Raw genomic sequence first — 27,895 nt, forward strand, 5'->3', positions numbered from 1 at the left:
TTGGCCGCCCCCTACTGACCAAACTGTTATAATCAACTCTAATACTGATGAATCCTTAATTCTTTGGCACCAGACTGACATAAAAGCTGCCATATTTTTAATAATGTGATTGTGTGTCACTCACAACATTTTACCTGCAAGGTGATGATTTATACATTCGTCTTCGAGTCTCAGTCACTGTACAACAATACACATTCACTAAAAGATGAATGTGCTGTGTGTGCCTCTGCATGACAAATAAACTCACACTCACCAGGTTATTCATTGTAAAAAAACCTGGAAAAATATTTAATGAAAAGCAGAAAACAAACAGTCAAAGCATGTTTGGTAAGACACAACGAAAAAACCGTGACCAGTGACTCCGTGTTTGACTCTTCTGGACTCAACACAAGCTCATACACATACCCTCTTGGTTTGGACACGTATAGATATATTTATATTTAGTGGATATTTATTTATATTTAGTGCTCTGGAACAGTAAAACAAAAGTGGGTTTAACCTGCTTATCTGATTTACCTGAGTGTTGTTGACTCACGAGTGTTTATCACAGAAAACACAAATATAAAACAAATACTGTGTGAAAGGGCATCTACAAAGCAATATTTGAGTCAAAGATGTGGGAGCTACAAGAGCAGAAAGTACAAACACTTGTTGAAACACACAGTAAATGAGGTCACACACACACAAGCTGACACACACTTCGTCAGTCAACTTCAACAGTCCACAAAAATGCTGTTTCTGTAAAAACTTTAGCAGCCATGAAAATACAGTTCGCCCAAAAAGTGTTTTGACCCGTGTCAACTTTTCACTACACTGTCTTTACGTAGCGTCTTCATAAGTATATAAAAATCATGTATATATATATATATATATATATATGTATATATGAAAATAGCATATCTACTGTGTTTTAGTGACACACACAGTCAAACACCTTCACAATATGCAATTATGCGCACCTTTTGTTTAGACTAAAATCTGGTTCGTTATCTGGATCAGCACAAGATTTTGCCTATTTGATGATGTTGACACACACACACACACACACACACACATTAAGATCTCTGCATTATTTCTCAAGAAAAAATGAAAAAACACAAACACACGCAATAAAAAACCCCATTCAATCTCACAATATTAAAGAAAGCAGGGAAAAAAAATCTCCCCCTAATTGAAGCTGCTCCAAAAGAATCTTATTATTAATATAATTGAATTTATATTAATTTAACGGAAATCATTTAGTTTCTGGATAATACTGCAAACTGAAGGACAACATAGATTGTTTTTTTTGTTTTTTTTTTAAAAGGTAGTAAGTCTAAAAAACACTGCATAGTACACATTTTAACTCTATATTGTAAACTGCAGCTTTCATAGATAATGCATAGTGTTACTTTTCCTAAAAAGCGATTAAAAATGAACGTTTTTTCTTTTTATTCTGACTGTTCTGTCGTCTCAGGAGGTGCGTCCAGCGCTTCGAACATATCGTCGATGACCTGCCACAGACAGCTGTCCAGAGGGAAATCATTGTCCACCAGATTGACCAAGAAGTAGTTGTCGTGAATGTACTTGATAATCATTCGTGACGGAGACTCGTCTTCGTAGAGTTTCGCCCACTGCTCGATCCACAAGGCGAAGGCTTCGTCCTGAGGGAAACGGAAGCAGACGTTTCGGTGAGAAAGAAACTCGCCACCATTCGCTCACTTAACCCAGTGAACTTCAAATAAATAATTCCAAATAAATAAAAACCACTGATTTTAAATGTGCGATTCAATTTTAAATAAAAGCTTTTTTTTCTAGGTTCAAGCCCAGTTAAAGATTGACAAAAAAAATAATGTGCACATGTGATGTCACTGTGACTGGGTTAGAGTGCCCCAGTCCTGCAAACAATGCAACACGTGGTGCATGCAATATCTAAAAGCTTGCAAGCTACCCAGTACCTCTGGACACAATGAACTCTGAACCCATGTGAACGGCTGTGAAGCACCTCAAATATGTTTGTGGAGCAGCTCATTAAAAAAAAAGCAAAGAGAAAAACTGTGTTTTTAGGACTATGAACCAAGACAACTCCACAACTCTATTTGTCAAACTTTCAAAATAAAACAATGCTCACATTATTCCTGCAAAAAACACCCAATGAGCACAAAAGCTAAATATGACATAGCATTTTCTTTTACCTTCCAATACATAAAGCTGACTGGATCCACTACAGTGGGTTGAACGATCTCTCTGCCAGGGAAGATCCCCCACGTAACAGCGTTAGGTTGCATTTCGGGGGCATTGGTCAGGTTACGTCCCTGCAAACAGAAGTTTCATTATTAATTGATAATATTAATAATGTAAACTATAAAAAACTGAAACACAAAATGACAGGTGCTTGTTTTTGTTCAAAACTCACATGCACATTAACAATGTGGTAGTTGACACGGGGCTCGTACTTCTTCAGTACTTTGATGAGAGCGGTGACGTTTTCACTGGAGGTGAAGAACTCCAGGTAAGACTGGGATTTATGCCAAAAGGAAAAAGACAAACAAAGACAGAATATTATTTCATGAAACAGCTTCCCAACACATTACAGGATGACACAGATAATGACATCTGAATAAACAATATTAAACCTAAGACCTTTACTGTCAAAATCAGACTACCTGGATACATTGATGTCCACTGAATTATTTAAAAAATAATCCCATATAAATTCAAACTGAAACTAATTCACCATAGTTTGTAAAGGTTTAACATGCCATTTTTATAGTGCATCTCTGTAACTACAGCATGTCCAGCATTGAAACAAAAACATGTATTGCTACACAGACACCAAACATGCTCCTACCTTCTGGAACACGTAGCCTCCTGGAGGTCCCCAGCCGACGACAGGGTCTGTGGAGGATTTGCCGTTGATGTTGGGTTGGGAGTTGATCGTGAGGACTCCTCGTCTGTTGACCTTCACCAGCTGGTCCTGCAGCAGGTTGGTCTCTGGAGCCAGATGCTCATCGTTCCAGGGCAAACACATCACCTGTCCGGGATTAGCAGTAAAAAGGTTATGGGTATTGTTAGGATTAGCTAAGATTACTCACTCTTGCATTAGTCTGGAATGTTAAGCCACATACATTTGGTTGTGGAGTCCAGAGGGCTAAACGTTTGAGCAGCTATTCTTCTTAAGACACAACATTTCACCACAATTCAAAAAACCAAATGAGGTTCTGCCTCACTAGGACCAGATTTTATTCTACATAAGTACTACTAAGGTCTGTGTTCATCCTAGTAAACATCCTAAAGACAAATACAAGTACACACACTGCCCAGCATTGTATTGTTCACCTGTCACTACAAGTTCACGCACTATGACCCACACATATTTACATATGGCCATTACACCTAGCCTAGCGGTGAGCTTAGCTTAGACATAAAAGTCTTACAGCCACTGTTACACAATCAGATAGATATTAGAGAGGGACAATGGAGGGAGTACAAAAAGGACTGAGGTGAATTTTCTCTCTAACAGTATGTGTGTTTACCTTTGTGCAGTCTAATCTGCTGATCTGTATCTGCTGTGTCTAGCAGCTGCCTTAAGTGGATAGTATAGCGCTGGCACCTCAGAGCAGGTCCATTAAAAATACACAGAAAACACCAGTGAAGCACTTTCTGAACTCTTCATTGTAAAACAAAGACCCTGCTATATGTAGCTTGTACTGTTTTCAAGGTGTTTGAAGACATTAATAAGAGAGCAGTAGAGATGGCGGAAAAAGAATATCACACCAAAGAAAAAAATGTGTATATAAAGTATGCACTGTTCCATCTACCTTATGTCCACTACTGTTTGGTTGTCCTGTGAGGTAGCGGGTGAAGACCTCAAAGACACTCTCTTCATTCATCAGCTCCTCACCCCACATCTGCACCAGCGCATCTTTAGATGACTTGCTCTTCAGGTAGAAGAGGTAGTAGTCGTTTAATTCCCCAAAAGCTGGAGATGAGGAGTTTCCCCTGAAGATATCAACGCCACCATTTTAATTGACATTTCATCAAAATTTCGATAGTTCAACATTTAAGAAAGCTGAGGTTTTTCTTGCCATCTGCCGTTGGGGAACTCATCCCAGTCCTGGGTTCTGTAGATGTAACTCTTGGGCCTTGAGGCCCAGAAAATGGGTCGAACATCTTCTACTCTCCGTTTGGGATTTGCACTCACAGCCCAAGGAAGAGGACGCCTGGCAGGAAAAATAAAAAGAAGACAAGTCTTACTCTGGGCTACTCTGATTCACACTCTGAAATGCACAGAAAGAAGTGGGAAGGTGGAAGCACAACAGCTAATAAAGTAAGACTGCAGAACGGGTGGCCGTATGGACCTAGAGTCATACTTTGGCATGGCGTGAGCTTGCAATGCTAGCTTTGTTGTGGGAACAGAAATGACACACTGTAGCTTTAACAGAAACAAATAAAAGATTTATGTAATGTTTTTGGGAACTTGCCATGCTTTAATTAATAATTTCCAGTTATTGTGTCAAATGTTGTGAGTCTAGCTTGTTTCAACTCATAACTTAAATTGTAGAAGCATGTACACACTGTATATAGGTCAACGTTCTGTCTGTCTCACCATAAGATGCCACTACTTATTACATACTGCACCTTTGAAGCTGTACTTCTCCTCTAGACCTTTTGCTAAAAACACATGTTGTTAGCATGCAGATGGGTTTACTGACCTGGGGTCTTCTATCCACAAGCCCAGCTGTCGAAGGACCTCCATGGTGGCAACCTCTCGATTCAGTGTGTAGAAGTGGAGGCCTGGGACCTTGCCACTGTCCAGCAGCACACGGCACATCTCCACAGCCTGATGGACTCCGTAGTTACGGATAGCTGCATCGTTGTCTTTGATGGGCTCGATGACTTTAGTGATCTCCTCCGGCACCTCGAGTTTTGACAGCTTGACAAGCTGGCGGAGCGACTGGTAACCCTAGAGAAACAAAATAAACACAGGGTGAAGTTCAACCTTAAATGTTATACAAAAGGCAATGATCTCAAAGGTTCTTTAACTTATATGACTGGGTAAAGTAGCAATCCTCCCATAAGACAAGGGTGTTTTTGCATCGTGGCATAATGATAATACTAAAGTATTATGACTCCTGGAAGCAGCGGTTTGACTTACCTGAATGGGGAAGATTCCTGGTAGGATGGGACACGTGATTCCAATAGCTCTGCAGTCATCCAGAAACTTGAGAAATGTGTCTGGTCTGAAAAACAGCTGGGTGATCACAAAGTCGGCTCCAGCATCCACCTTCTCCTTCAGGTGCATGAGATCCTTCTCATAGCTCTCTGCCTCGGGATGACCTGTTGGGTAGCCTGGACAGTACATTTCAAAATCACTAGTTGACAACACCATAGAGTGGAGTGACCCCTTTAACCGTTAACTGTTGATCTTGAGGCTGAAAACATACCAGCAACACAAATGTCAAAGTAGTCGTCAAACTCTGACCGGATATGTTTAACAAGGTCGACGGCATAGTTGAAGCCTTCCTCCTCTTCCTCCCAGTCTGCTCCCATGGGGTCTGTGGAGAAATCACAATATCACACCAAGAACCAATCAAATTAAACTACTGGATCTCAGAGGGTTGCATTCAGCGAACCTCACCACTCTGAACTCCACAAGACAGAACTTCACTAACAGTGTAAACAATGTCAACTCTCCTACCTCCTCTAAGTGCCATAATGTTTTTGAGGCCCAAGTGCTTTGCTTTAGCCAGGTATCCAGTAATATTCTCTTTGCTCTGGTTGCAGCAGGTCAGGTGGAGGATGCTTTCTAGGCCACAGTAGTTGACTGCAGTGCTCGCAATCATCATGGAGGAGGTTTCCTTGTCCGAGCCTGGATCCCCCGCTGGGTGCCAGGTGACGTCGATGAACAGAGGGCCACCGGCACCCATTCGGTCAAATCTGCAAAACAGTGACATGAAATAGTTCAGCTGCCTGGAAACACCAGAATATTCTGGGGTGGCCATATTTCAGCCACTCCAGTAAGTCGTACCAGCACTTTTGTTAACAGTCACAAGCACAAATTATCCACATATTCAGTATCAAGGTGTCCTTGATACCTTGCTATTGGATTTCACTTGCCTTGAGATGAGGTTGACAGCTCCACTGGCCGTACGGGGAGGAAAGAACTCCAGCGAGAACCAGCGGTCTCCCGCCTCCATCCTCCGTCGCATCTTTTCCCGAAGCCTGTCTGAACGGTCTGCATCCAGCACAGGTGTGGAACAGCGGGAGCTCTCCTTTGAGCTCGCACCGCTGCTGCTGCTCCCGCTGGGGTCTGTCTTGCTTTGCTGCCAACTACCATCTCCCTGCTGAACCTGGTTGACCATGATGGCAATTTACACTGAAAAGAAATAAAGACACTATTTTAGTAGTAGTACCTTGCGATCATTTTCTTGATTAATTGAGCAGGTTTTTTTATAAATAAATTGAAAAGCTTTGATCAGTGTTTACCAAGCCTGGAAATGATGAGGATCTGAAATGTCTTGTTTTGTCCACAAACCAATTTTATTCCTATTTAATGATTTCTGCGTCATATGGAGCAAAGAAACCAAAATATATTCACATTTAAGAACCTGAAAAATTCACAAAGCTAGTTTTAGCATTACTATTTTTACTAAACACTTAATCTGACAGTTTCAGTTTCATACCATTTCCGTCTGGATGTGCACTGTTGAGGTGAGAGGTCAGAAAAAAAGTGGACAGACTGCTTCGAGATCACAGAAAGGCAACAGTAACTTGTTACAACCAAGGTATCAGCTTCAACCTTGAAGCTGATGAGCTACAGACCATGAAACATGAAAGGCAATAATTCACATAGGACTATCAAATTTGAATGACCAAAAATTGGAAAAAAGCTGCTTGGTGTGATGAGTCTCAAAGTCTGTTCACGTGGCGGAGTCAAAATTTGGCATAGATAACTGGAAGCATGGTTCATCCTGCATTGTATCAACAGTTCGGGGTGGTAGTGGCGCTCTCATGGTGTGGGGGATGTTTTTTTTAGCAGACGTTGGGGCCCTTAGTCCCAGTTGAGCATGGTTTATTGACATAGTCTACATGAGTATGTCTGCTGACCATGCCCATCAGATCACAGCCTCGTTTCCACTAAGCAGTACAGTGCAGTTCAGCTTGCCACGGTGCTGTTTAGAACACACTGATCTGACTTGTGTTTCCAAAGTAGGGAGTGTAGGCCGGTTACATCAGTATCAGTATCAGTATCAGTATCATACCGCTTCTGATACTATCCCATCGACTCATCTCTACTTAGGACCACAGTGTACCCATCTCCTGACAGCTACTTCTAGCAGGACAATGCAGCCATGTCACAAAGGTCAAATCATCTCAAACTAGTTCATTAAACATAAACAACAATGACTTTACTCTATTCAAATGGCCTCCTAAGTCATCAAACCGCAATCCAATAGTCTCCATCAGTACCAGCCAAAAATCACTGGATGGAATATCAGAAAGAGAAAAAGTAAAATCCAAAACTATCCTTAAACCCTACATGTGAAATAAAAGCTTCACTGGGCACAACAAGTGATGTCCACCATCATATGGTGGACAACATAGGTTCATTCGAATAATGACAACTGCGAGAAATAATCAGGCATGGATGTGCAACATTAACATGTACAGCAACTCTATCTGATGAATGTTTCCAGCGTCTTGTTGAATAAAAAATAGAGGCAGTGCTGAAGGCAAAATGGAGTCCAGCACAAGGTGTACCTAATAAGGTGGCAAGTGAGTGTATAAGGAAAGTGTGATGGCAAACCCCATTTAGCACTGACCGGCCGCTACATCACGTTGCTGCTAGCACGAGCGAGCACATGTTAAAGGCTTCATTAAAGGCTTCATCCTGCAACACCAACCTGGGGTTTAAGCTCAGTCGGGTTCAATACAAGGTAAAATAACACAAACAGTGATTCACTCACCTCCTTTGGTCGAGATTATACCCACACAGACCTCCATCCACTATTTTACTCAGCGTGGGAGCAGGAGGCGTACACCGATGCAATGTAGTGAAATGATGTTGCGTTCATGATATGCAGGAAAATGTAATGCTTCCACCACAAAATTGCAAAGACGGGCTAGTTCACTCTCCGGGTGCGTTTCTGAAGTAACATAAGTGTAAAATGGATGTCTCATTATCTATCAAGCTAACCCTGGAATTCAAATCAAGCTTTTTTGTTATAAACGGTGACATTTCTATTAAAAAAAAGTAATGCGAATGAACTGTCTGCATATGGGAATGTATGTTGGATTTTCCAACCCTAACGATCATTAAATATTAAATATTACTAGTAAATCAATGTTAATGGGCTATAGTCGAGACTTAACGTTTCTTCAAAAAAAATCATAGTTTGCTAGTTTTCCCACGTCGACAAATGCAGCATGTACATTTACGGGGATTTAGAATGTCGATGTGCTTTAAAAAATAAAAATAAAAATCAGCTCCTTAAATCGTTGGGTGTTTTTATGTGCAACGGCCTTCAAGCTTTTTTTAAAAATGATAATATTTCAATCCATATTCTGTGTGACGTGTTAGAGTATTTAGGATACATTTCTCCAAGAATATTGTTATATGCGTAAAAGATACGCAGCTTTGACAGTGTTGATTAATTGTGTGTTTTTTTGCATCACGTGGTGAGGTTAAGGTAGGCCGGGCCTAAGAAGCTACGTTTAAATGCAATGGGAAATATGATTGCATAAAAAACATAGCTTCAATGTTCTAAACATGTGTTTTTAAATAAAAGCTGTTTTTCTAAAACAAATAAAACTTAGAATGAGTCTAAATTGTGTTTGATCGTATTTTAAAAACAAGGTGTTTGACCTATAAACACATTCATTTTATTTTAGGCAAGGACTATATCGAAGCAATTATATTTTTACCTGAGCATGAACGCAGCATGACACAACAACAAAGATGGCGTGCTGTGGGATGTGTGTGTGCTGCCACTGCTGCTGCAGAGATGGAGAAACACGAACACCAGAAGAGCTGGTAAGGAAAAATGCAATAATCCTGCAAAGCAGAAGTTAATTTAAAAAATAAACCCCGTTTGTTTGTCCTCAGAAGCTCCGTTTAGTTCTCCTCAGTCAGTGCTTCAGTGTCCTACGTGCTCCACCCTCCTGCTCCCTACTGTATCTCGTTGTCTTGTAGCAGCATGCTAAAACGAGCAATGACTAAAAAGAACAACATAGATAGTAACAACAAAGTATAAGTAGAGGCACAAAGAAAAATATAGATATTTAGTCACTGAAAGTATTAGTAAAGCCAGTCTTAAAAATGTTGTCAGTGGAGTTGATTTTACAAAATTAATTCATTAGGGAAAATGTGAGAAAATAAATAAATGATTTAGAAAATGTCTGCTTGTGAATCAAAAAAAGTATGCATATCTGTAATAATGTTCATCAGATAATTTAGGTCCCATTTCTATGTATTATTATAGTAACAATCCAGGAAATGTGTGAACAAGAATCTATTTGGGACTGAGAGTGCCGTAGAGTGAAGTAAATGAAATTGCAGTTATTGATTTTAATAATAACACAAGATATATTCATATGTTTACTCAGTATTATGCTCTTTTTTCCTCCCAGGCAATCCTTGGGGAAATCCATGATGAAGACGATGAGATTCTTCCTCGTAAAGACTATGAGGTAAACAAGTCAAGCCAGTGTTATCAGTTTAATGCTGTCTCTGGTAAGGGTGTGATTCATGGAATCTTACCAAGGAAAGAATTGCAAGAATTGAGACTTGTGTGTTTTGGCTCTAACAGAGCTTGGATTATGACCGCTGCATTAATGAGCCCTATGTGGAGGTTCTGGAGGGGACGGACAATAAGGTAAGAGACGATTCACATATATCTTGTTGAGTAATTTCTCAGCTGTAGATAGCATTTACAGATGTACTTTAATGTGTGCATTTTACCTTATCAACTTCACTTTGACGCCAGTAGACGGAATTTTCACAGTTGTCATTAACATGTTATAATTTAAATAAGGAATTTAAGTACATATGAAGTTTTGTATGGGTTTAATTCTCAGTTTATATTTTTCATCCACCGATAGAAAGCCAAAAAGTATGAAGCTGTACGGTGGATAATGGTGTTCGCTATTGGTGTCACCGTGGGTCTGGTAGGTATATCTGTAATATATGTATAATTATATAATACATATATGTAACTAGATGCCAACATGTTGCAAATAACCATGCAGCATTACATTCATATCTCTTCCAGGTTGGCCTATTTGTGGATTTCTTTGTGCGCCTCTTCAGCAAAATCAAGTTTAGTGTGGTTGGTGATTGTATCCTTTAACATGTCTGAAAAGTTTTCAATGATCCACTGAATTGTTTTGAAATTAGTTGTAGTAGTTAATGTTTTAAAAAGACATTAAAAACACAGAAGTACAATCATTTTATGAGGAGAAAATACTGTAACACCTCTTCCTAACATAGAGCCAGTGAGCAAACACTTGTAGAGTGTGATTTATGAGCCATATGTGGCAAGTGCTGTAATGCAGTGATAGGATGAATGTGTTTTGGCTCTTTCCCATTTTCCCATATGTAGTGTTTATTATGATATATTGTCTACTCATAGGCTGTAAAAGGAGGGATATTGACTAACTGTCAGTTAGGCTATTTTCAGATTAATGTATTAGTATTTTTACACTGAGCCTACCATCGAGCTGCTTGTCAGGTTTAAATTCGCAGCTTTGCATTTAAATAAATGGAGCAAGTAAATGAAATGTTTTCAGGAAGAGAGCCAGACAACAGATTAAAAAAAAAAAAAAAATCATTGTGAATTGTGGCCTGATCTATAAAAATGTTTAACAATTTGAAGAAGAACACACAAATTCAAAAAAGCAAACAAACATCACTTTTCCTAAACCTGGTATTCAGGTGTTATAGCAGCAAAGTATCAGGCAAACAATACTAAATAGATTTATTTTTTTAAAAAGTCCACTGTATTTTTCTGTACTTACTTCAGTCAAGATGTTTCACCTCTCATCCGAGCGACTTCTTCAGTTCTGACTAACTGGGGGAAAACTCCAGGTGTTTAGTTCAAGTTCAAGTTCAAAAAGTTTATTGCCATGTCACATATGGTCATTAGGGTCACCTGAGAGACACAGTCGGCTGCTAAGTGAGTGCAATGACTCTTTCACACCTTGACTGAACCTGAAACTGGGTCAACGGTGAATGACCTGTAATTTTCTAGATAACGACTCTCTAGACAGGTATCCAGCATGTGGAGGCTGAATGCCTGTATTTTTCCACCAATTAGTCAGCAGTCCATCTGCCTACAGCTGAGAACCTTCACAGATACAACACTGTACTAATCTGTTATGCGCCCTAAAGCAGTGATTTCATTGCTGGGTACATTGCTGGAGGTCAGTTGTCTGAAGAGATATAGAAGGGAAACCACTGTCCCAAAGCATGGCTAGTCTTTCTGTGGTCCACTTAAAAAGTACATAAAAATACACAAATATCTAAACCACACAATAGAACGAAAAAAGTAGAAAAATAAACGTTATAAACATATAACAAGAACATGCTCATATCCCTCTCCTGTTTTCAGTTACTTTCTTTCCAACTCACAGTTATTCAGAAATGCAAGTCAAGTTATACCTATAGACTGTCTCCCTCTGCTCTCTCCTCCTCTCTTGGACTTATGTTCAGTTTCCCATCTCACCTCTTGTAGCAATGATGGTACCCGTAATAAATATAGTTTATGTAGCTAACATGGAGGCTAGGCCTTATGATTTGGAAGTGTGGCGTCTTGCTAGGGAAACCAAAAGTGTTAATGGATCAAACCGCTGTTGTTCCTTTAGCTCTCCTAGCAACCCCTGAGCCACAGCGGCTCAATAACTGTCCATCTGCAACGATAAATGTAACTCGAAGCAAAAGGCACCAACCAAGACCCTTAACGGAATAACTCCAGCTGTAGAGGAGTGTGCTGAAAAAGGCTGTCTCCCTCTGTCTTTGTTGGAGCTCCTGGCATTCAACATGTTCTTTGTCTTCATTGCCAGTGTGCTTGTCCTCATTGAGGTAAGGCTGCTCAGATACAGGTGACTCAGGTATTCCCAATGCAAACCATTTGATGTTCAACATGAACACAAACCTGTTAAAGAAACTTAAATAAAACCTCTGAGAAGTTAAGTTTATTATTTACATGCATGTTAAAAGTCCAATTTTATCTATTAATACCTACTGAGTAGATGGTGATCTTGTTTTCATTTTAATGCTAATGTTTTTATTTCTTATGCAGCCAGTCGCTGCCGGTTCAGGGATCCCGGAAATTAAAAGTTACTTGAATGGCGTGAAAATCCCAGGAATTGTCCGACTGCGAACTTTTCTATGCAAAGCTACTGGAGTTCTGTTCACTGTGGCTGGAGGTGAAGTAGAAAAGCATTCTGTTGTTGAGCAAAACTGTGATAAATATCTGAATAAAATGAGCGCAGATTACTATATTGTCAAACTCAAACACACAAGATCATGTAAGAGTACTGTGTGGATGATGGGTCTCCTTTATTGAAAATAACAAGTCGATACAATGTACTTGGAGTGTTGGAGTCACTGAAAAGCAGTTTGTCTCCTCAGGTATGTTTGTGGGGAAAGAAGGTCCGATGATTCACAGTGGAGCCATTGTGGGAGCCGGCCTTCCTCAGGTATAAACTGCAAACACATTGTGATCACGAGTTCTACTCTCAAGTAGTGAAAAAGTACATAAAAGACTTCGGCATTCTTCTGAAGTTACAGCCTTCTGAATATTCCACGGAATCATAGAACCCTTTTTTGGATAAAGTTTGATTTAAATGACTAGCTCTTAAACTAGTGACTTAATGACTTTTATTTTGGCCGATGTGTGATTTTATCTCTTTTTCTGGTTTTAGTTTCAGAGCATCTCCTTCAAAAAGATCAAATTTGATTTTCCCCATTTCCGCAGTGACAGGTATGACAGTACACGCCTTGACGAGCAAACTCTAGCATGCTAATATTGTCAGTCGTAGCTTATGGTTTTGTGCTTTTCATTCAGGGACAAGCGGGACTTTGTGTCAGCGGGGGCTGCAGCTGGAGTTGCCGCTGCCTTTGGTGCCCCTATAGGTGGCACCCTGTTCAGTCTGGAGGAGGGCTCTTCTTTTTGGAACCAGGGACTCACTTGGAAAGTGGTAAGTTCACCCTTTTCACTTAATGAAAAGAGTTAAAATGTTCAGTCCATATAACAGCGTATAAATGTTTCACCGTTCATTTTTGTATATTTGCATTCATGTGCTGCAATATCTCATTAACTGGAAGAAGATTCATGATCCATAGAACGGAGGAAAAAAAGAAACAGTTAATGACAATAGTGTACTTTGGAGAGGAAGCACATGTCATTGAGTATAATAAACTCCTATCTCTTCACAGCTCTTCTGCTCCATGTCCGCCACGTTCACCCTCAACTTCTTCCGTTCAGGGATCATGTTCAACATGTGGGGCTCCTTCCAGCAGCCGGGTCTGCTCAACTTTGGAGAGTTCAAGGTAAAGAGCTCGTCTCACGTTCCCCCTCTCTGCCTCCCCATTTCCTGTCTCTCTCTCCACTGTGCTATCGATTAAAAAAAAAAAAAAGGCAATTAAAGGCCCAAAAAAAATATATATATATAAAAAAAATTGTCTCACTCCTTTTGTACGAGTGGATTTGTATAATAACAGGGCTGTCAAACAATGAAATTAAATGAACTTATTGTACAATTTTCAAATGAATTGCATCTCTTCACATAGGCACAGGCAGGTGGGTGGCGAGGGTGCAGACGAAACTACATCATCGCGTCGCACTCATATATTTAATTGTGGGCCATTATTAACGATAAGCTGTATAGAGTCACATTGTATTAAAACAAGCACCCTACTGAGATATTATGAGAATCAATCTTCACTGAATTTTGCAAAGTTTGGGCCTGCACATAAGTGCAACTAAACCCCTAAAGCACTTTTGTCATATGAAAATGATCCAGGTGCAAATCTTGCAGTGAATCTTTAGTGAAAAGTGATAAAACGTGGCATATCTACTGCTTATGCTGTGTTTCCGTCATGGTACAGTACAGTTTGGTACAGTAAAGCCTTGGGTCAGGCTTGCGTTTCAACTGAGAACAGTATGGGGTGTGGGCTGTGTGGGCTGTGGCTGACGGCCACGTAGCATGATGTCATCCTGCTGTGATGACAACGAATCACGACTTTGAATGCAACACAAACAACAATGGAGGACATGCAGCAGCTCTTTTTTTTTCTTGGTTTGTGGCTGTTTGTCTCGACAAAATGTAAAGTTCTGTACGAGAATAGGCTGCAGGCTTTTGTCTCAACGTCCATTGGATAATTACACCGATTCTTGTCTTGCCCCACACTGACCATACCATACCATTTTACTCTGGTACTCCAAAGGAAGGGTGCCAACGAATGAAACAGCAGGGGCTACTTATTTTGGTGCTATTCATAATGGAAATGCAAATGAACGTGTACCGTCCTGTACCAAACCGAACCGTTTCACTTGGTGGAAACACAGCATTGGTCCATGCTTGCATCACTGGTACACTCTTTTGTCACCCAGACTCCTCCTTTTTATACTATAAGCGTCAGAGCTGTTGCTACATCGAGGCTAGTCCAGCTGAGTACTTTGTGAGTCAGCTGCAGCTCGGTTTCAGATTTAACTACCAGACCACGCCCCCTCCACTGCTCTCTCTCACTCAGCTCTCAGCCCACTTCTTCACATTTTTCAAAATCAGGCATTTAAAGAGGGGGTTTCGTTCCCCTTTCACAGTTGTGATCTTAAACTAATGATTTGTGATGTTCTGGTGAAACATAATTATTACTGTACGCCAATACTAACCTGACCTAACATATCAGCGCTCTTAAAACCCCTTGCTCGTCAGTGTCCAGATGGAGACAAGAAATGCCACCTGTGGACAGCTGTGGACCTGGGCTTCTTTGTCCTGATGGGGGTGGTGGGCGGTTTGCTGGGCGCGCTCTTCAACTGCCTGAACAAGTGTCTGGCGAAATATCGCATCAGACACATCCATCCCAAGGCCAAATTTATCAGGTGATCACTCACTAGTCCGTATATTTAAAGATAGTAACCTCCTCCTTTATCTACAGGTGTAAATATGTGAATCTATGACGCTGATTCCCTTTTCCAGAATTGAATTAAAAGAGTTGATTAATATCTGCCCTTTTCCAGAGTTTTAGAGAGTTTGCTGGTTATCATGGTGACAACAGTGGTGATATTCGCAGCCTCCATGCTGCTGGGCGAATGTCGTGACCTGGCGTTCCCCACACCTCATAACACCACAGTAAGTATTTTTTGTGTCCCAATTCTTATAAACAGTCTGCTTGATCAGCTTTTACATGTCAACATACTACACCGTTTTACATTCAGTGCCATGCGTTTGTTATGTTAGTAAGTTGTGAAGCGTTTTCTTTCAGCAGTCCGGTGGCGAGGACATCAACTCGACCATCCGCCAGTTCTTCTGTAAAAACAACACCTATAATGACATGGCCACGCTGTTCTTCAACCCACAGGAGGTTGCCATCCGCCAGCTCCTCCACCAGGACGGTGAGACTAGTGCACACACACACTTTTAGAAGCTCTGTGATAGCTAAACCTCATTCATCTTGACATTTCCATCCTTGAATATCCTGTCACAGGAAGATATTGCGTCTTTTTCGTCTTTCTCTCTATGTAAAAAGTCACCGTTGACACTCCCTCATCCTCATCCCTTCCCCTCTCCTGGCCATTTGTGTTTGTTTTCATCGTGGAGCCATGTCCAACCCAGCCATCGAAAACAAGCTACAGACATTGTTCATAAAAATGATCGAGCAAAGGCATTTACAACAATAGCAAACATGGAGAAAGTGCAAATACACATTAATGCATAGAGAACAGAGAGTATGTGCCAAAGACAGCAAGAATGCCAGGTCAGCATCCGTTTTGCATGCTTCTGTGTTTTACAGTTCTTGCTATTCAGAAAAAAACGGTCCTCTTCCTTGCTTCCTCTGATAATGGTTTTTCTGCTTCTTTTTTGCCGGCTCTGCACAAAAAATGTCTAAAATAACGCTATCGCTGCCTTGATCTTATAGTGGTACCAGGTTGGTGTGTGGTACTGTTCGCAATTTGTTTTTCTCGCGAGACCCGAGACTTGGCGAGACTTCCGATTTTGGGTTGGCAGCTCTGATCTTGCAAGGCTGGTTTTCTGCTAAAAGACGGTAGGGGGAGTGGAGACATTTATCCATCACAGTGACTCCGAAGCTGTTAGTTCTGCTCTAAAACTATTCACTACACTTCAATAGTTCGATTAAAACTTGCTGTTTGTGCCATCTCCTCTTTAAAGGGAATATCTGAAAAATGGCAGAGGCAAACACTGCAAATGATATGGTGGAGAAAAGGGCAATTTAACAGAAATGTCTGAAGATTGTCTCCTCTCTAGGCCTCAGGATTTATAAGTTGTTGTTGTTTGTAAAAAAAGAAAAAAAAAAAAAAAAAAAAGTTGTGATGTCTTTAACATCTTGGCAAGGACAGAAAAAGTATGCCTCTGCACAGAATCACAATCAACAGGCTCGTGGCAAGATGTTTAACAGTCGTTCAACAAGTTGAACAGTCCACAGAGAACAACATAGATGTGTTCTCTTGACTGCTCTTCATTCTTGCATGCCATGTTGCTCTTTGGACTATGAACAATAAATGGCAAATGTTGCCCTCAATATGGACTTTGACATTGCTTTTCACTTATGAGGCACCACTGTCGTTCTTAAGAGATTATAGGGTAACTAAATCCCCACTTCTGAGGCTAACTCGGTCCAATGCTTGATTTTGAAAAATTACAAGTGGACTGAGAGCTGAGTGAGGGAGCGTTAAATTTGAACTTGAGTTGAACTCGCTATGTTTCTGCAAGATGCTTTGTTAACGTTTATACATTTATGTAGCGCGAGCCAAACTGACAATAAGCTCCTTTGAAAAACAAATCAACTTAATAACTAAATTACTTCCAATAATATTTCCATTCAGGTTCCAATTCTGTTGCTTTGTTATTTTTGGTATATATTGTATATTTCATTGACTCATTTCCTCACTTTTTTTTACTCAGGTACCTTCAGCCCTGCGACTCTATCCATATTTTTTCTGCTGTACTTCCTGTTGGCCTGTTGGACCTACGGTGTGTCTGTACCTAGTGGTCTCTTTGTCCCAGCATTGCTCTGTGGGGCAGCATTTGGACGCCTGGTCGCCAACCTCCTCAATGTGTAAGTTCTTAGCTTCTTAATGTTATTAATGACATGAATTCTAGAAATACACCTGTTACACAACTTTTCCTGGCCTTTATCTCTCCTCTATCTTCTTTTTTTTAATCCTCTCCTCTTTGAGTTGTCTTTTCTTACCCACCTCTCCTTCACTTACTCCCTTCCCTCCCACCTCCACTCTCTCCTCTCTCCTTCCCCAACTGGTTGAGGCAGAGTTCATTGTCAAAAGCAGCTATTGGAGCTCACAGGATACACAAGGTTGCTCTGACACGCTGAAGAAGGCTTTGTACTGTAACATGTTAATATTCCAGGCTGATGCACGAGTCAATAAATGCCAAAAGGTGTGTCGTGAAGTTTTCCCCTTGCTGCCAAATGAGGATGTGCTACTATTTATTTTGAATACATCTCCTGTGTTCCGTGACTTGCATGTGTAAAGCAGGCACATACACTGGGCTCACACCCCCTTCCCGTCTTTCTCTGTCTCTCTCTTATCAACTCACACATTGGACATTACGTTGACTTAAGTTAATTTCTTGTAGACGTACTCTAACCTTAACAATAACTACTATTACCCAAACTAACCCCAACCTCCTAATCTTTCTAACCACACAAGATGTCTTAACCTTAAAATACAATAATTAACATTATGGGGACTTGCTGTTTGTCCCCGTAATGAAGGCAAGTCCCCAAAATGTGACTAAACAGATTTAGGTCCTGTTGCACACACACACAGAGCTTAAAAACAAAACACCTGGCAAAATAAACTCTTCTACGTCAACATACAAGGAAATTTGAATCAATGAACAATGGCAGACTTTATTCAAACTGGTCTGTTCACCTCCATGACCCAGGCTTACAGAGCATATAGTGGAATCTGCTGACTGGATGACTTTTTCCTTCTTTTTTTTTCCCCCCGTCCGTTTCTTTCACTTCCTCTGCTGCCACAAGCTCATTTTCAGCTGACGGCAATCACTACTGTGGCGCACAACCCACTGACTCAAGTCCTCATGCACCTCACACACGTCCTTAGCTCACACCGTGTTTTTCCTCTCGTAGGAATCTAGGAATGGACATCTACTCGGGGACCTACGCTCTCATCGGCGCTGCTGCCTTTCTTGGAGGTGTGGTCAGAATGACCATCAGTCTCACTGTCATCCTCATTGAATCCACCAATGAAATCACATATGGACTACCCATCATGATCACTCTAATGGTACATGGTTAATCGCATGTATTTTAGCATTTTCTACTATGTGTTTAGTCCATAGACCATACAAAACATGGACTGCGTCTTCTGGGTCTGTTCTAAGGCGAACCAGGAAATGAAAATATATTGAATAGCCACCAGGGGGCGGCAACTCCACTGGTTGCAAAAAGAAGTCAGTTTGAATTGAAGTCTACAGGGAAATGAGCTAATTTATCAGTTGATTTATAACGTCAGTGAACATTTTCCTGAAGAGTTAATGGTCTCACTCTCTTCTTCGGTAGCACATGATGCTAGTCTCAATTATGTTTATACACGATAAATTACAGGACATATGAGTGGACACCAGCGTCATTGAAAGCTGGTTCTGTCCAATAGGAGCCTGGTTACAAGTCCCTCTGAACTTCCTGTTCAAATCATCAACATGGCTCTCATTTATCTCTTATTATCTGAAGTGCTTTGTATAAAATAGTATCATGCCTTGAGTAGAGTTGAAACAATTAATCGATTACTAAATTAATCGACAACTATTTTGATAATCGTTTAATCACTTTGAAGCTTTTTTCATGATTGAAACAAGATTTCCGATTGTTAAAGCTTCTTAAATGTGAGTATTTTCTTAATTTCTTTGCTCTGGATAACAAAGAAATCATTAAAAGTTAATCAGTTCGGTTTGTGGACAAAACAAGACATTTGAGAACATCATCATTTCCAGGTTTGAAGAACACCACTCGACTTTTTTTAAGGTTTTCTGATATTTTTAAGGACCAAACGATTATAGTTGCAGCTCTAGTCTTGAGTGACATTTTGTTTCCTGTTGGGATCTTGTTCTCACAACAGTGTTGTGTTGATTCACACAGGTCGCTAAGTGGACAGGAGATTTCTTTAACAAGGGCATCTATGACATCCACATTGAGCTCAGAGGAGTGCCGCTACTAGAGTGGGAGACTGAGGTTGAGATGGACAAGTAAGATTTATTGGTTTTCATTCTGTCAGTTGTTATTTTACAATTCCCAAGTTTGACACTAGATAGCTGTTACCTTCCCGTTCTGGTTGAATTCTAACATATACTGTTTGTGTGCTACTGATTCAGTGACTTTTTGAGAACTATGACCTGGGTGAAAGAGAATCTACAGACATTTGTGTCATTTCCATCATGTTTCCCAGGCTAACAGCTAGTGATATCATGGAGCCAAATTTGACCTACGTGTACCCCCATACCCGGGTCCAGTCCCTCGTCAGTATCCTGCGCACAACCGTCTACCACGCCTTTCCTGTGGTCACTGAAAACCGGCAGAATGAGCGAGACTTCATGAAGGGCAACATCCTGGTCAGCAACAACATCCGCTTCAAGGTATGTCCCTTAACTATTTAAGCTGTGAGAACATCATTTTTGCAATTGTTACGCAGATCGCCAAGCACTTTAGTAACCACTGACATGGGATATTTACCATAAAAGTATGGTTTTACTGCATGTAAAATTAAATATTTTTGTCTTCCATCATCATTACCATATACTAGGGCTGTCACTTATTTGAAATTCAATATTATTTCGAACGTGGAGTGTAAATTTCACGTTTGAACTGTGATTATTTGCATGAGATGTAGGGCTGAACAATTCATCGAAATTTTATCAAAATCGCAATACAGATTACTGCAATTTTCAAGTCGCAGGAGACGCAATATTTGTTCAAGCTAAAATGTGAGTCAAAATGTCATTTTAGGTGAATTATTGTTGCACATCTTACTCTACAGACTGAAGAGAACATCTTTGTTTCTCACAGAGCTGCACAAATATCACACATTAATCCTTTTAATAGGTTTTTTTTAATGAAAATGAGATAAAAATGACCATTCCCTCCGGTATCGCGAATCATATCGCAATCGCTGTCAAAATAATCGCAATAATCACAATTAGATATTTATTCAAAATCTTTCAGCCCTAATGAGATGCATAAGGTTTCCTACCATATCGTAATGTGTCAGCCGCAGCAGCGACAGCATCTTGGAGATGCACATGTACAATACATGAGGGAGACTCGTCGCTATGCAAATAGCAAGCAACCCCCTGCTTTGTTGGAGAGACGTTATATTACATTACATATTACATACACTACTGTCTGTAGATTCTCTTTCACCCAGGTCATAGTTCTCAAAAAGTCACTGAATCAGTAGCACACAAACAGTATATGTTAGAATTCAACCAGAACGGGAAGGTAACAGCTAACATTACGTTATATGCACTGAATACCTGCTAATAATCTCACCTTATACTCTCTGTAAACTGGCTTATGAATATCTGTGTGTGCCAGGGACACGTGTGAGCTCTGTGAGTGTGTTCTTGTGGGCGGGTGATATTGTTAATTAAGAGAGCCACACTCAACTCTATCCCAATCACGCTGACAGAAATGAAGTTGGGCTTTTTGTCCTGACTATCAGTTCTATGTTTTAAAATAGAATCAATGTAAGATTACATTTTATGTTGCGTTCAGGGAGACTTCATACCATCCTACTCAACAATAAAGTGTCAGTTAGCTGAATCATCGTGTAACTGTAATATTTTTGTCGCACGCAGAAATCCAGTGTGATGTCTCGCGCGGGGGAGCAGCGGCGGCGCTGCCAGTCGATGAAGTCATACCCGTCCAGCGAGCTGAGAAATGTCTGTGACGAACAGAACGCTGTGGTAGCGCCAGCAGAGGAGGGAGAGGATCTGCTGCAGCAAATGTTGGAGAGGAGGTAATACATACACACACACACACACACACTCACAGTATTCATCACTATTATACAGATTGCACATTGAAGAAATTGAAATGTGCAAACTGATATGCAACAACAGCATAACAACTGTAACAATTGTTCTGTGATGTTAAAAATGCACAATAAAGACATATTCCACAAAAAACTAAAGTGCAAATTACTATAAATACTACCTTTTTATGTGTATATTTACTGTCATTAAGTATATAATGATATTGTTAAAAATAAGTTTCTTCAACAGGTGAGTTTTATTTAGCTTTTGTCTTTAATAATCATTTTAATCCACGTCTGTGCACAATACATCAGTCATCAGTCAGTCATTTCTGTATGAAATATGCCCTTGCTCTATTGTATGTTTAGTCATCCTAAAAATCCATATTTCTTATATTTCCTGGTGTTTATAACACAAGCTTACTATGTATTACGTTTTACTTTATATGAAGTTTGCTGCTGTAACATTGCAAAATTCCCTGTGGTGGAAATAAGATAATTTGTTTTTCTTTTACATGTTTTTTTAATGCCTGTATCATATATAATAATGTATAACTCACTCACCACTTTATCCTCCACATGAGGGCCACATATAGAGACAAAATAACCATCCACTCATATTTCATGTTTTTGGACTATAATGTATAACAATGTATATACAAAATGTCCCGTTTTGCTGTCCATATGCAGACACGCTCCCTACCCCAACCTGTACCCAGATCAGTCTCCAAGTGAGGAGTGGACCATGGAGGAGCGTTTCAGGCCTCTCACCTTTCATGGCCTCATTCTGCGCTCCCAGCTGGTCAACCTGCTCATCAGCGGAGTCTGCTACGCTGAGAGTCAGTCAGTAAGTGACAAACATGCAACACCATCAGTCATCTGTATACTGTTTGTAAACAGTCTTTCAAGGTTCTTAGTCGGTATGCTCGAAAGTCGTTAGATTTGGTACTGTGGTACTTTATGTTTGCGCTGACTGAATTCAAGAGATCAGAAGCCTTGTGGGTATGAATATCCAATGATTCATTTGTTTTTAAAAAGTAAATCAGTGTATGCCTTAGATGAATGCCACCTTTTGATATAATGTGTAAAGATACTAAACAAAAATTTGTTTTCATCAATTACGGCATTGATTAAATCATTCTTTCTACTCCACTGATACCTAATTTGTGGCGCCCATATGACCACAAGGTGGCAGCAGCAGCCCGTTGGTGCACTGTATCTGTGTTTGCAACAGTGAAATATAAGAGATAGCGGTATCTTGAATGCATCTCGAAGCTGCTTCTCTAAGCCCAACACGCTTTGGACCCCGCAGAAGTGATGCCATTTACGGCGGTCTTTGAATGCATCGCATTAGCAGCTCCCATTAGCTGCTCAACACACTGTGGATACTGCATTGCTTTCACTAGCTCTCATCCACTATTGTTCGCTCCGTTGAATCACTCTCTTCAAATCGTCCATCACAGAGTGCCACTCAGCCCAGGTTGTCCTATGCAGAGATGACTGAAGATTACCCACGTTACCCCGACATCCACGATGTGGACCTCACTTTGCTCAACCCCCACATGATAGTGGTATTTATGAATTTATGTTTATTTAACATTCAGTTTAACACATTCAGTGTTCTTTGGCAGATTCTCCGGAGAAAATAAGATTTGTCGATATTTTCACAGTCAAAGCTGGTGTAAAGTGATGTTCCTTGTGTTACCAGGATGTCACCCCCTATATGAACCCAAGTCCCTACATAGTGTCACCCAACACCCGCGTTTCCCAGGTGTTCAACTTGTTCAGGACCATGGGTCTGCGACACTTGCCGGTGGTCAATGCTGTTGGAGAAGTAAGTAGTAACTGACGCCTTGTCCACAAGTAGTTGTGACCATCAGACGCACATTGAAACTCTGTCTGACCGAACGCTTTTATCCCCCATCTCTTTCAGATCGTTGGAATAATTACGAGACATAATTTAACCCACGAGTTCCTTGAGGCCAAACTGCGACAGCACAACATCACTTTTTGATCCGATTTTTCTGGCCCTTGTCTCTCGCATTCCTATCTGCATGTAGACAATAGGGAACACAATTTTTCCACTCAGTGAAACCATTGTTTTCTACCAACAGACTCATATATTTACCAGGTTAGAGGAGTCGTTGGCCTTCGTCCAACCTACTTTCCGGTCTTCTGTTTTCAGTAATGGGAGTGGACACACAAACCAAGGGTCTGGTGGAACCATATTTGTTTATTTGTCTGAGAATTTGCCCAAAATGATTCAGATTTTATCCATATTTATTTACACCAGAGGACCTGAAAGCGTTATTTTTAAATATTGGAAATAGCTGCAGTTATTTTGTTGACTTAGTGTCATTATTTCATTAAAATTGAAATAAAAATTATTAGATTTTTTCCAATATGCACTACTTTAGTGGCACTAGTCGTTACACGTTTACTGTATCAGACCAAAAGCTATCATGTCCAGCAGAAGCACACTCTGGTTTGTGGATTATGTTTTTATTAATCTTTTTTTTTTTCTTTCACATCATATCCATTAAACTGTCCTTCTTCCTTCCATAGGGAGGGAACCACTATAATAGATGGATAAAGCTATAAAGATACAAAGCAACTGTACCTCATGGGATGTTGGTTTCCAGGTGAAAATGAAGGCAATGGGACCCGTTTATTTCTTTAGATTTTTAGTGGTTTAAAACTACCAAAATGAGATTCATAACTTTTTTTGTTGATATTTTATCATTGTTGTCACTGCTGCACTTTTTATTTTTGACTACCGTCTGTATGTTTTAATTTTTCGTTGGAGTGTCTGGAATAATGTGCACTAAAAAAGGGGCCGACAATTACTCACGGCCTGCGACTAAACTACGCACACAGTTGCTTCTGGGACAGTTTAGGGTCTTGTTTTCAACAGTCTGTAAGTACATTACAGTGGAGTTGCATTCATGGCACGCGGTAACGTTTGCTCGGTCATTTCCTCGTCGGTTCAGTGTCGGAATATGCTAGGGCTAAAAGGATTGTTAGTCTCACATTATCTATTTTTGTTACGTCATAGAGGATTTAAATGCTCAAACGATCCAGTTTAAATAACACTGTGTCATGTTAGTCTTCTGATATCTGTCTGGTTATTTGTTTTAATATATTATTTCATCGTCATTCCTAAAAGTGACTTAAATGTGACTAAAAGGGAGTGTGGTTGTACTTTTATTCCAGGGTATGACCATGACGGCACATAATATGTACATCAGGCACCCCGATTTGTTAATTTTCTCTGCTTTATATTTTATTCCAGAGGTTATTTTTCTATGATTTTATTTGAATGATTTGCTGCCTGTGTTGTTTGATGATTCAGTTTTAATGCAGTTACATTTACATTTTTAACAGTGGTGGGTAAGACTTCCTTGGACATTATCGCTTTGTGGTATAAGCATTACTTTACATTACACCTATATTTTAGAGACTTTATATCGTATGGAAGGTCATGCGCGGACTGAGATTAAGAGAAACGCTCGGTGTTTGCCAAATACCTTGAGTCACATGGTTTTTGTGGAGACGGAGACGTCGCTGCATTTGTAGTTTCTGCAAACGCAGCGTTCTGGCACATGAGGGAGAAAAACGTAAACCGTGGAACAAACAAAGAAAGTGATCTCTGTCTTGTGCCTTTTTTATTGTTCAAATAAAGGTCCCTCTGCTTTGTCAGCAATACAAAGTGTGTGTCATGTTTGAAAACGCCACCAAATCACCTTCATTTTATCAGCTGTGAAATTCTGAATGTCCAAGCCAGGCATGGCAGACGATGAATGCGGGTTTCTAACACTAGGTGGCAGTATGAGCCTTATTTTCATCCATTCAATTCGACACTTGCATCTTTCCACCATCTCTAACAATCTGGAGTAATGTGGCAACTCATATCTCCTCCATAGATTAATATATATCACTCCTGAAAGTCCACTTTTACATGAAGACTTTCTTAGGAGTCTCTTGTTTAGTGAGTTTTAACATTGTTTTACTGTTTCATTTTGATGTCATGTATTATTTTTGCATTTTGTTTTTTTATTATTTATTATTTTATTTTGTAAAGCACTTTGTAACTGTGTTTTGAAAAGTGCTATATAAATAATATATAATTATAGATCTATATAATATATATCTAATAGATCGATAGAGTTGAGCTTTAAGATGAACTGAGTAAGTCGGAGGACATCTTTTGTTTATATTCATACATCAAGTTTTGGACTATTATTAGCTCAGTGCAGTGAAATATCAGGATCAGAGATGGCTCTTGTTTTGCAGCCTGGGCTAATTGAATGTCACATTGTCATTTACCTCTGTTTCATTTATCCAGTGACAAAGCTTCACCTCTGACCTGCGGGCTAATTGAAGCACAACCTGCATAACTACACGATGACTGAGTAGGTGTGTGAAGAGGTGGAAAGTGGATCTCTCATTATGAGTGGGGAACAAATACTTGTATACTGAATGGAATCAGTTTACCAGGAAGGACAAATAACTTCGAGCAGCACGCACGTTTGGAATCTGGCCAGGAGATACAGTCAGGTGGAGTGAATTTATCTCCTGCATCTTTAACACTTTTTGAATTTAAGGTGCAGGAGTCTGGCCTTAAGTACATCATTATTTAAGGCTTATTCTTATTATAAAGTCCCACCTCTTTCACCATTTTATTATTATCTGTTTTAATTTTATCAGAATTTATGGTGTTGGCCCACATGGTTGTGTGGTGGTTAGCACTCTTGCCTTTGCAGCAAGGCCCGGGTTCGAGCCCCGGTCGCAACAAAGATCTTTCTGCATGGAGTTTACATGTCTGGGTTCTCCACGTCCTCCAGCTTCCTCCTGCACTCCAAAAACATTCAATATGGGAATTGAGTAAATTGGAGATTTGTCTTATGTGTCCCAGTGATGGACCGGTGAACTGTCCAGGGTGTGACCCCCCCCTTTTGTGTTTTGTATCTTGTGCTATAGCAACAAAGTTAACTCATCTATTTTAAAGTGAACATATGCTCATACAAACACACTATTGGGGAGAATATTCAATCTGCTGAATGTAATTAACAGAATGAATCTAAGTGTCTCCTGAATGTTACACACTGGACCTTTAAAACTTCATCCACCATTTCACAGACCTTACCTGACTAAATGAATGCTTCAAAGACAAACTAAAAGACGACGCCAAATAGCTGCATCACTGTGTACAAGAACTTTCAAGGTACTTTTTAAAAGCTACTCATCTGTGTATTTTGTTTGTCTTGGTCTTATTGTGTTCAATATTGTGTTCAGGCGTCGCTGCTGGCCTGTAAATGGGCTCTTTCTTCTTACTCAGCTGCTGTTTCCCCATTCAATTTAAAATCCAATCTCAGGATCCCTACTTACTTTTTTGCTCTTCTCAGAAACACGACCTCACTGAAGATCGTCAACCACATTAAAAAAGAAAGAAAAAAAAAAAGACTTACAAATGCCTGACATCCCAATCAAGGTTACTATAGTTTACAAAAACTAACAAAATAATGGAAACTAACTGTTCAAAATAAAAATTTGAGTTGAAAAAACAAACTAAAATTGTAGTGAAAATGTGCTTAGTTTTCGTCTTTGTAAATGTATTTCATACATAATACTTCTGGGTTCATATGAAGATTATTTATTTTTTTCTGCAAATGTTGAATTTTTTTTGTTGAGTTGGTTCATCTAAGTGAATCAAACCTCTAGTCTTTAATTGGGTTTATTGTTGGTTTTTCTTCTTTTTTTTTTTTTTTTAATTTGCACATGTTTTTCCTCAGATTGAACTCCTGAAACCCCTGGCTCACAAACAATGTCATGTGCCTCATGAGGGTTATTTATTACAATCATTATTATTATTATTATTATTATCATTATTATCATTGTTATTATTATTATTATTATCATTATTATTATTATTATTTATGTTCATGCGTGTCTTTAGTCGGTTGTTCATTTGTCCTAATATATTTTTAATATGGCATCTCTTGCTGGGTTTTTATGACACACAATACTTATTATGACCTTTTTGAATCTTGCACCTGGCAAATACTCCATATTACAAAAAGTAAAACTAGTGAACAATCCCAAACTGTTATAACCTTGATCCCAATCACAACAATGTAAAGCAGCATCCAAACAGCCTTTGCAGGAAATCTGCTCATTCCATACTCTTTCTTGCTGTTATTTGAATTGCTATAATCCTGTCATCGTGTTAGTATTCACAGAGGACGGTTTCTGCCAAGTAGACAAAGTCCGTTTCAGTTCAGTCTGACATACAATATAATAACTGCCCTCCACCACCACTTATGTCCTCCACACTCACTTCTCTGAGGTGTGGAAGGCGACTGAGCTCATTAGGGAAAATGACTCGTGTGTTGCTGCATACCAGCTCTGATAATCACACTGTCACAGAGGAGGGGAGGGGGGGGGGCAGCTCCGTGGTGATTAGGTGGTACTGGCTTTTCTGTCTCTCGACTGTGCCACTTTCTTTATTTCCTCATTTATTGCATTGAAAATGAATCAGTATTATCCTGAAACAGACGTGTGTGTGTGTGTGACTTATGGAAAGATTCATTTCACCTTTCACTCTGATCTATAAGGCTCTTCTCGGCTTGGTTCCTACCTATTTAAGCACTTTTCTTCAGCAG

At 39.8% G+C, this 27,895-nt stretch overlaps 2 protein-coding genes across 4 annotated transcripts; one reads left to right on the forward strand and one right to left on the reverse strand.

The window, feature by feature from the left end:
* Positions 1-55: 55 nt before the first annotated feature.
* Positions 56-8,692, reverse strand: mthfr (methylenetetrahydrofolate reductase (NAD(P)H)). The gene is made up of 12 exons (XM_058642037.1): positions 7,950-8,692; positions 6,100-6,358; positions 5,681-5,919; positions 5,427-5,537; positions 5,138-5,331; positions 4,695-4,945; positions 4,068-4,202; positions 3,801-3,981; positions 2,831-3,013; positions 2,396-2,497; positions 2,175-2,294; positions 56-1,643 (listed from the first exon to the last, which is right to left on the reverse strand). The coding sequence occupies exons 2-12, from the start codon at positions 6,342-6,344 to the stop codon at positions 1,431-1,433; spliced, it is 1,974 nt and encodes a 657-aa protein (XP_058498020.1). The 5' UTR covers positions 6,345-6,358; positions 7,950-8,692; the 3' UTR covers positions 56-1,430.
* Positions 7,812-24,598, forward strand: clcn6 (chloride channel 6). Of its 3 annotated transcripts, none has more exons than XM_058642036.1 (24): positions 7,812-7,919; positions 8,875-9,016; positions 9,613-9,672; positions 9,792-9,857; positions 10,084-10,149; positions 10,254-10,320; positions 11,955-12,061; positions 12,282-12,408; positions 12,614-12,681; positions 12,907-12,965; positions 13,050-13,182; positions 13,421-13,534; positions 14,920-15,086; positions 15,225-15,336; positions 15,473-15,599; positions 17,128-17,281; positions 18,335-18,491; positions 19,343-19,449; positions 19,650-19,836; positions 21,058-21,218; positions 21,924-22,080; positions 22,697-22,804; positions 22,942-23,067; positions 23,167-24,598. In XM_058642036.1, the coding sequence occupies exons 2-24, from the start codon at positions 8,942-8,944 to the stop codon at positions 23,245-23,247; spliced, it is 2,586 nt and encodes an 861-aa protein (XP_058498019.1). In that variant the 5' UTR covers positions 7,812-7,919; positions 8,875-8,941; the 3' UTR covers positions 23,248-24,598. The 3 variants fall into 3 exon arrangements, with proteins under 3 accessions (XP_058498019.1, XP_058498017.1, XP_058498018.1); XM_058642034.1 differs by having other exon boundaries at positions 7,813-7,919; positions 15,470-15,599; XM_058642035.1 differs by lacking the exon at positions 7,812-7,919 and having other exon boundaries at positions 8,816-9,016; positions 15,470-15,599.
* The last annotated feature ends 3,297 nt before the right edge of the window (positions 24,599-27,895 follow it).

This window comes from Solea solea, chromosome 11 (genome assembly GCF_958295425.1).
Source record: "Solea solea chromosome 11, fSolSol10.1, whole genome shotgun sequence".
Lineage (NCBI taxonomy): Eukaryota > Metazoa > Chordata > Actinopteri > Pleuronectiformes > Soleidae > Solea > Solea solea.

Coding starts and splice junctions, on each gene's coding strand:
- mthfr (XM_058642037.1), bottom strand. CDS start 6,344: ATGGTCAACCAGGTTCAGCAGGGAGATGGTAGTTGGCAGCAAAGCAAG. Junction 5,332..5,426: donor CTTTGACATTTGTGTTGCTG/GTATGTTTTCAG, acceptor TGTACTGTCCAG/GCTACCCAACAGGTCATCCC. Junction 3,014..3,800: donor CAAACAGTAGTGGACATAAG/GTAGATGGAACA, acceptor AATCCCGGACAG/GTGATGTGTTTGCCCTGGAA.
- clcn6 (XM_058642034.1), top strand. CDS start 8,942: ATGGCGTGCTGTGGGATGTGTGTGTGCTGCCACTGCTGCTGCAGAGAT. Junction 9,673..9,791: donor TTCCTCGTAAAGACTATGAG/GTAAACAAGTCA, acceptor TGGCTCTAACAG/AGCTTGGATTATGACCGCTG. Junction 22,081..22,696: donor GCTACGCTGAGAGTCAGTCA/GTAAGTGACAAA, acceptor CGTCCATCACAG/AGTGCCACTCAGCCCAGGTT.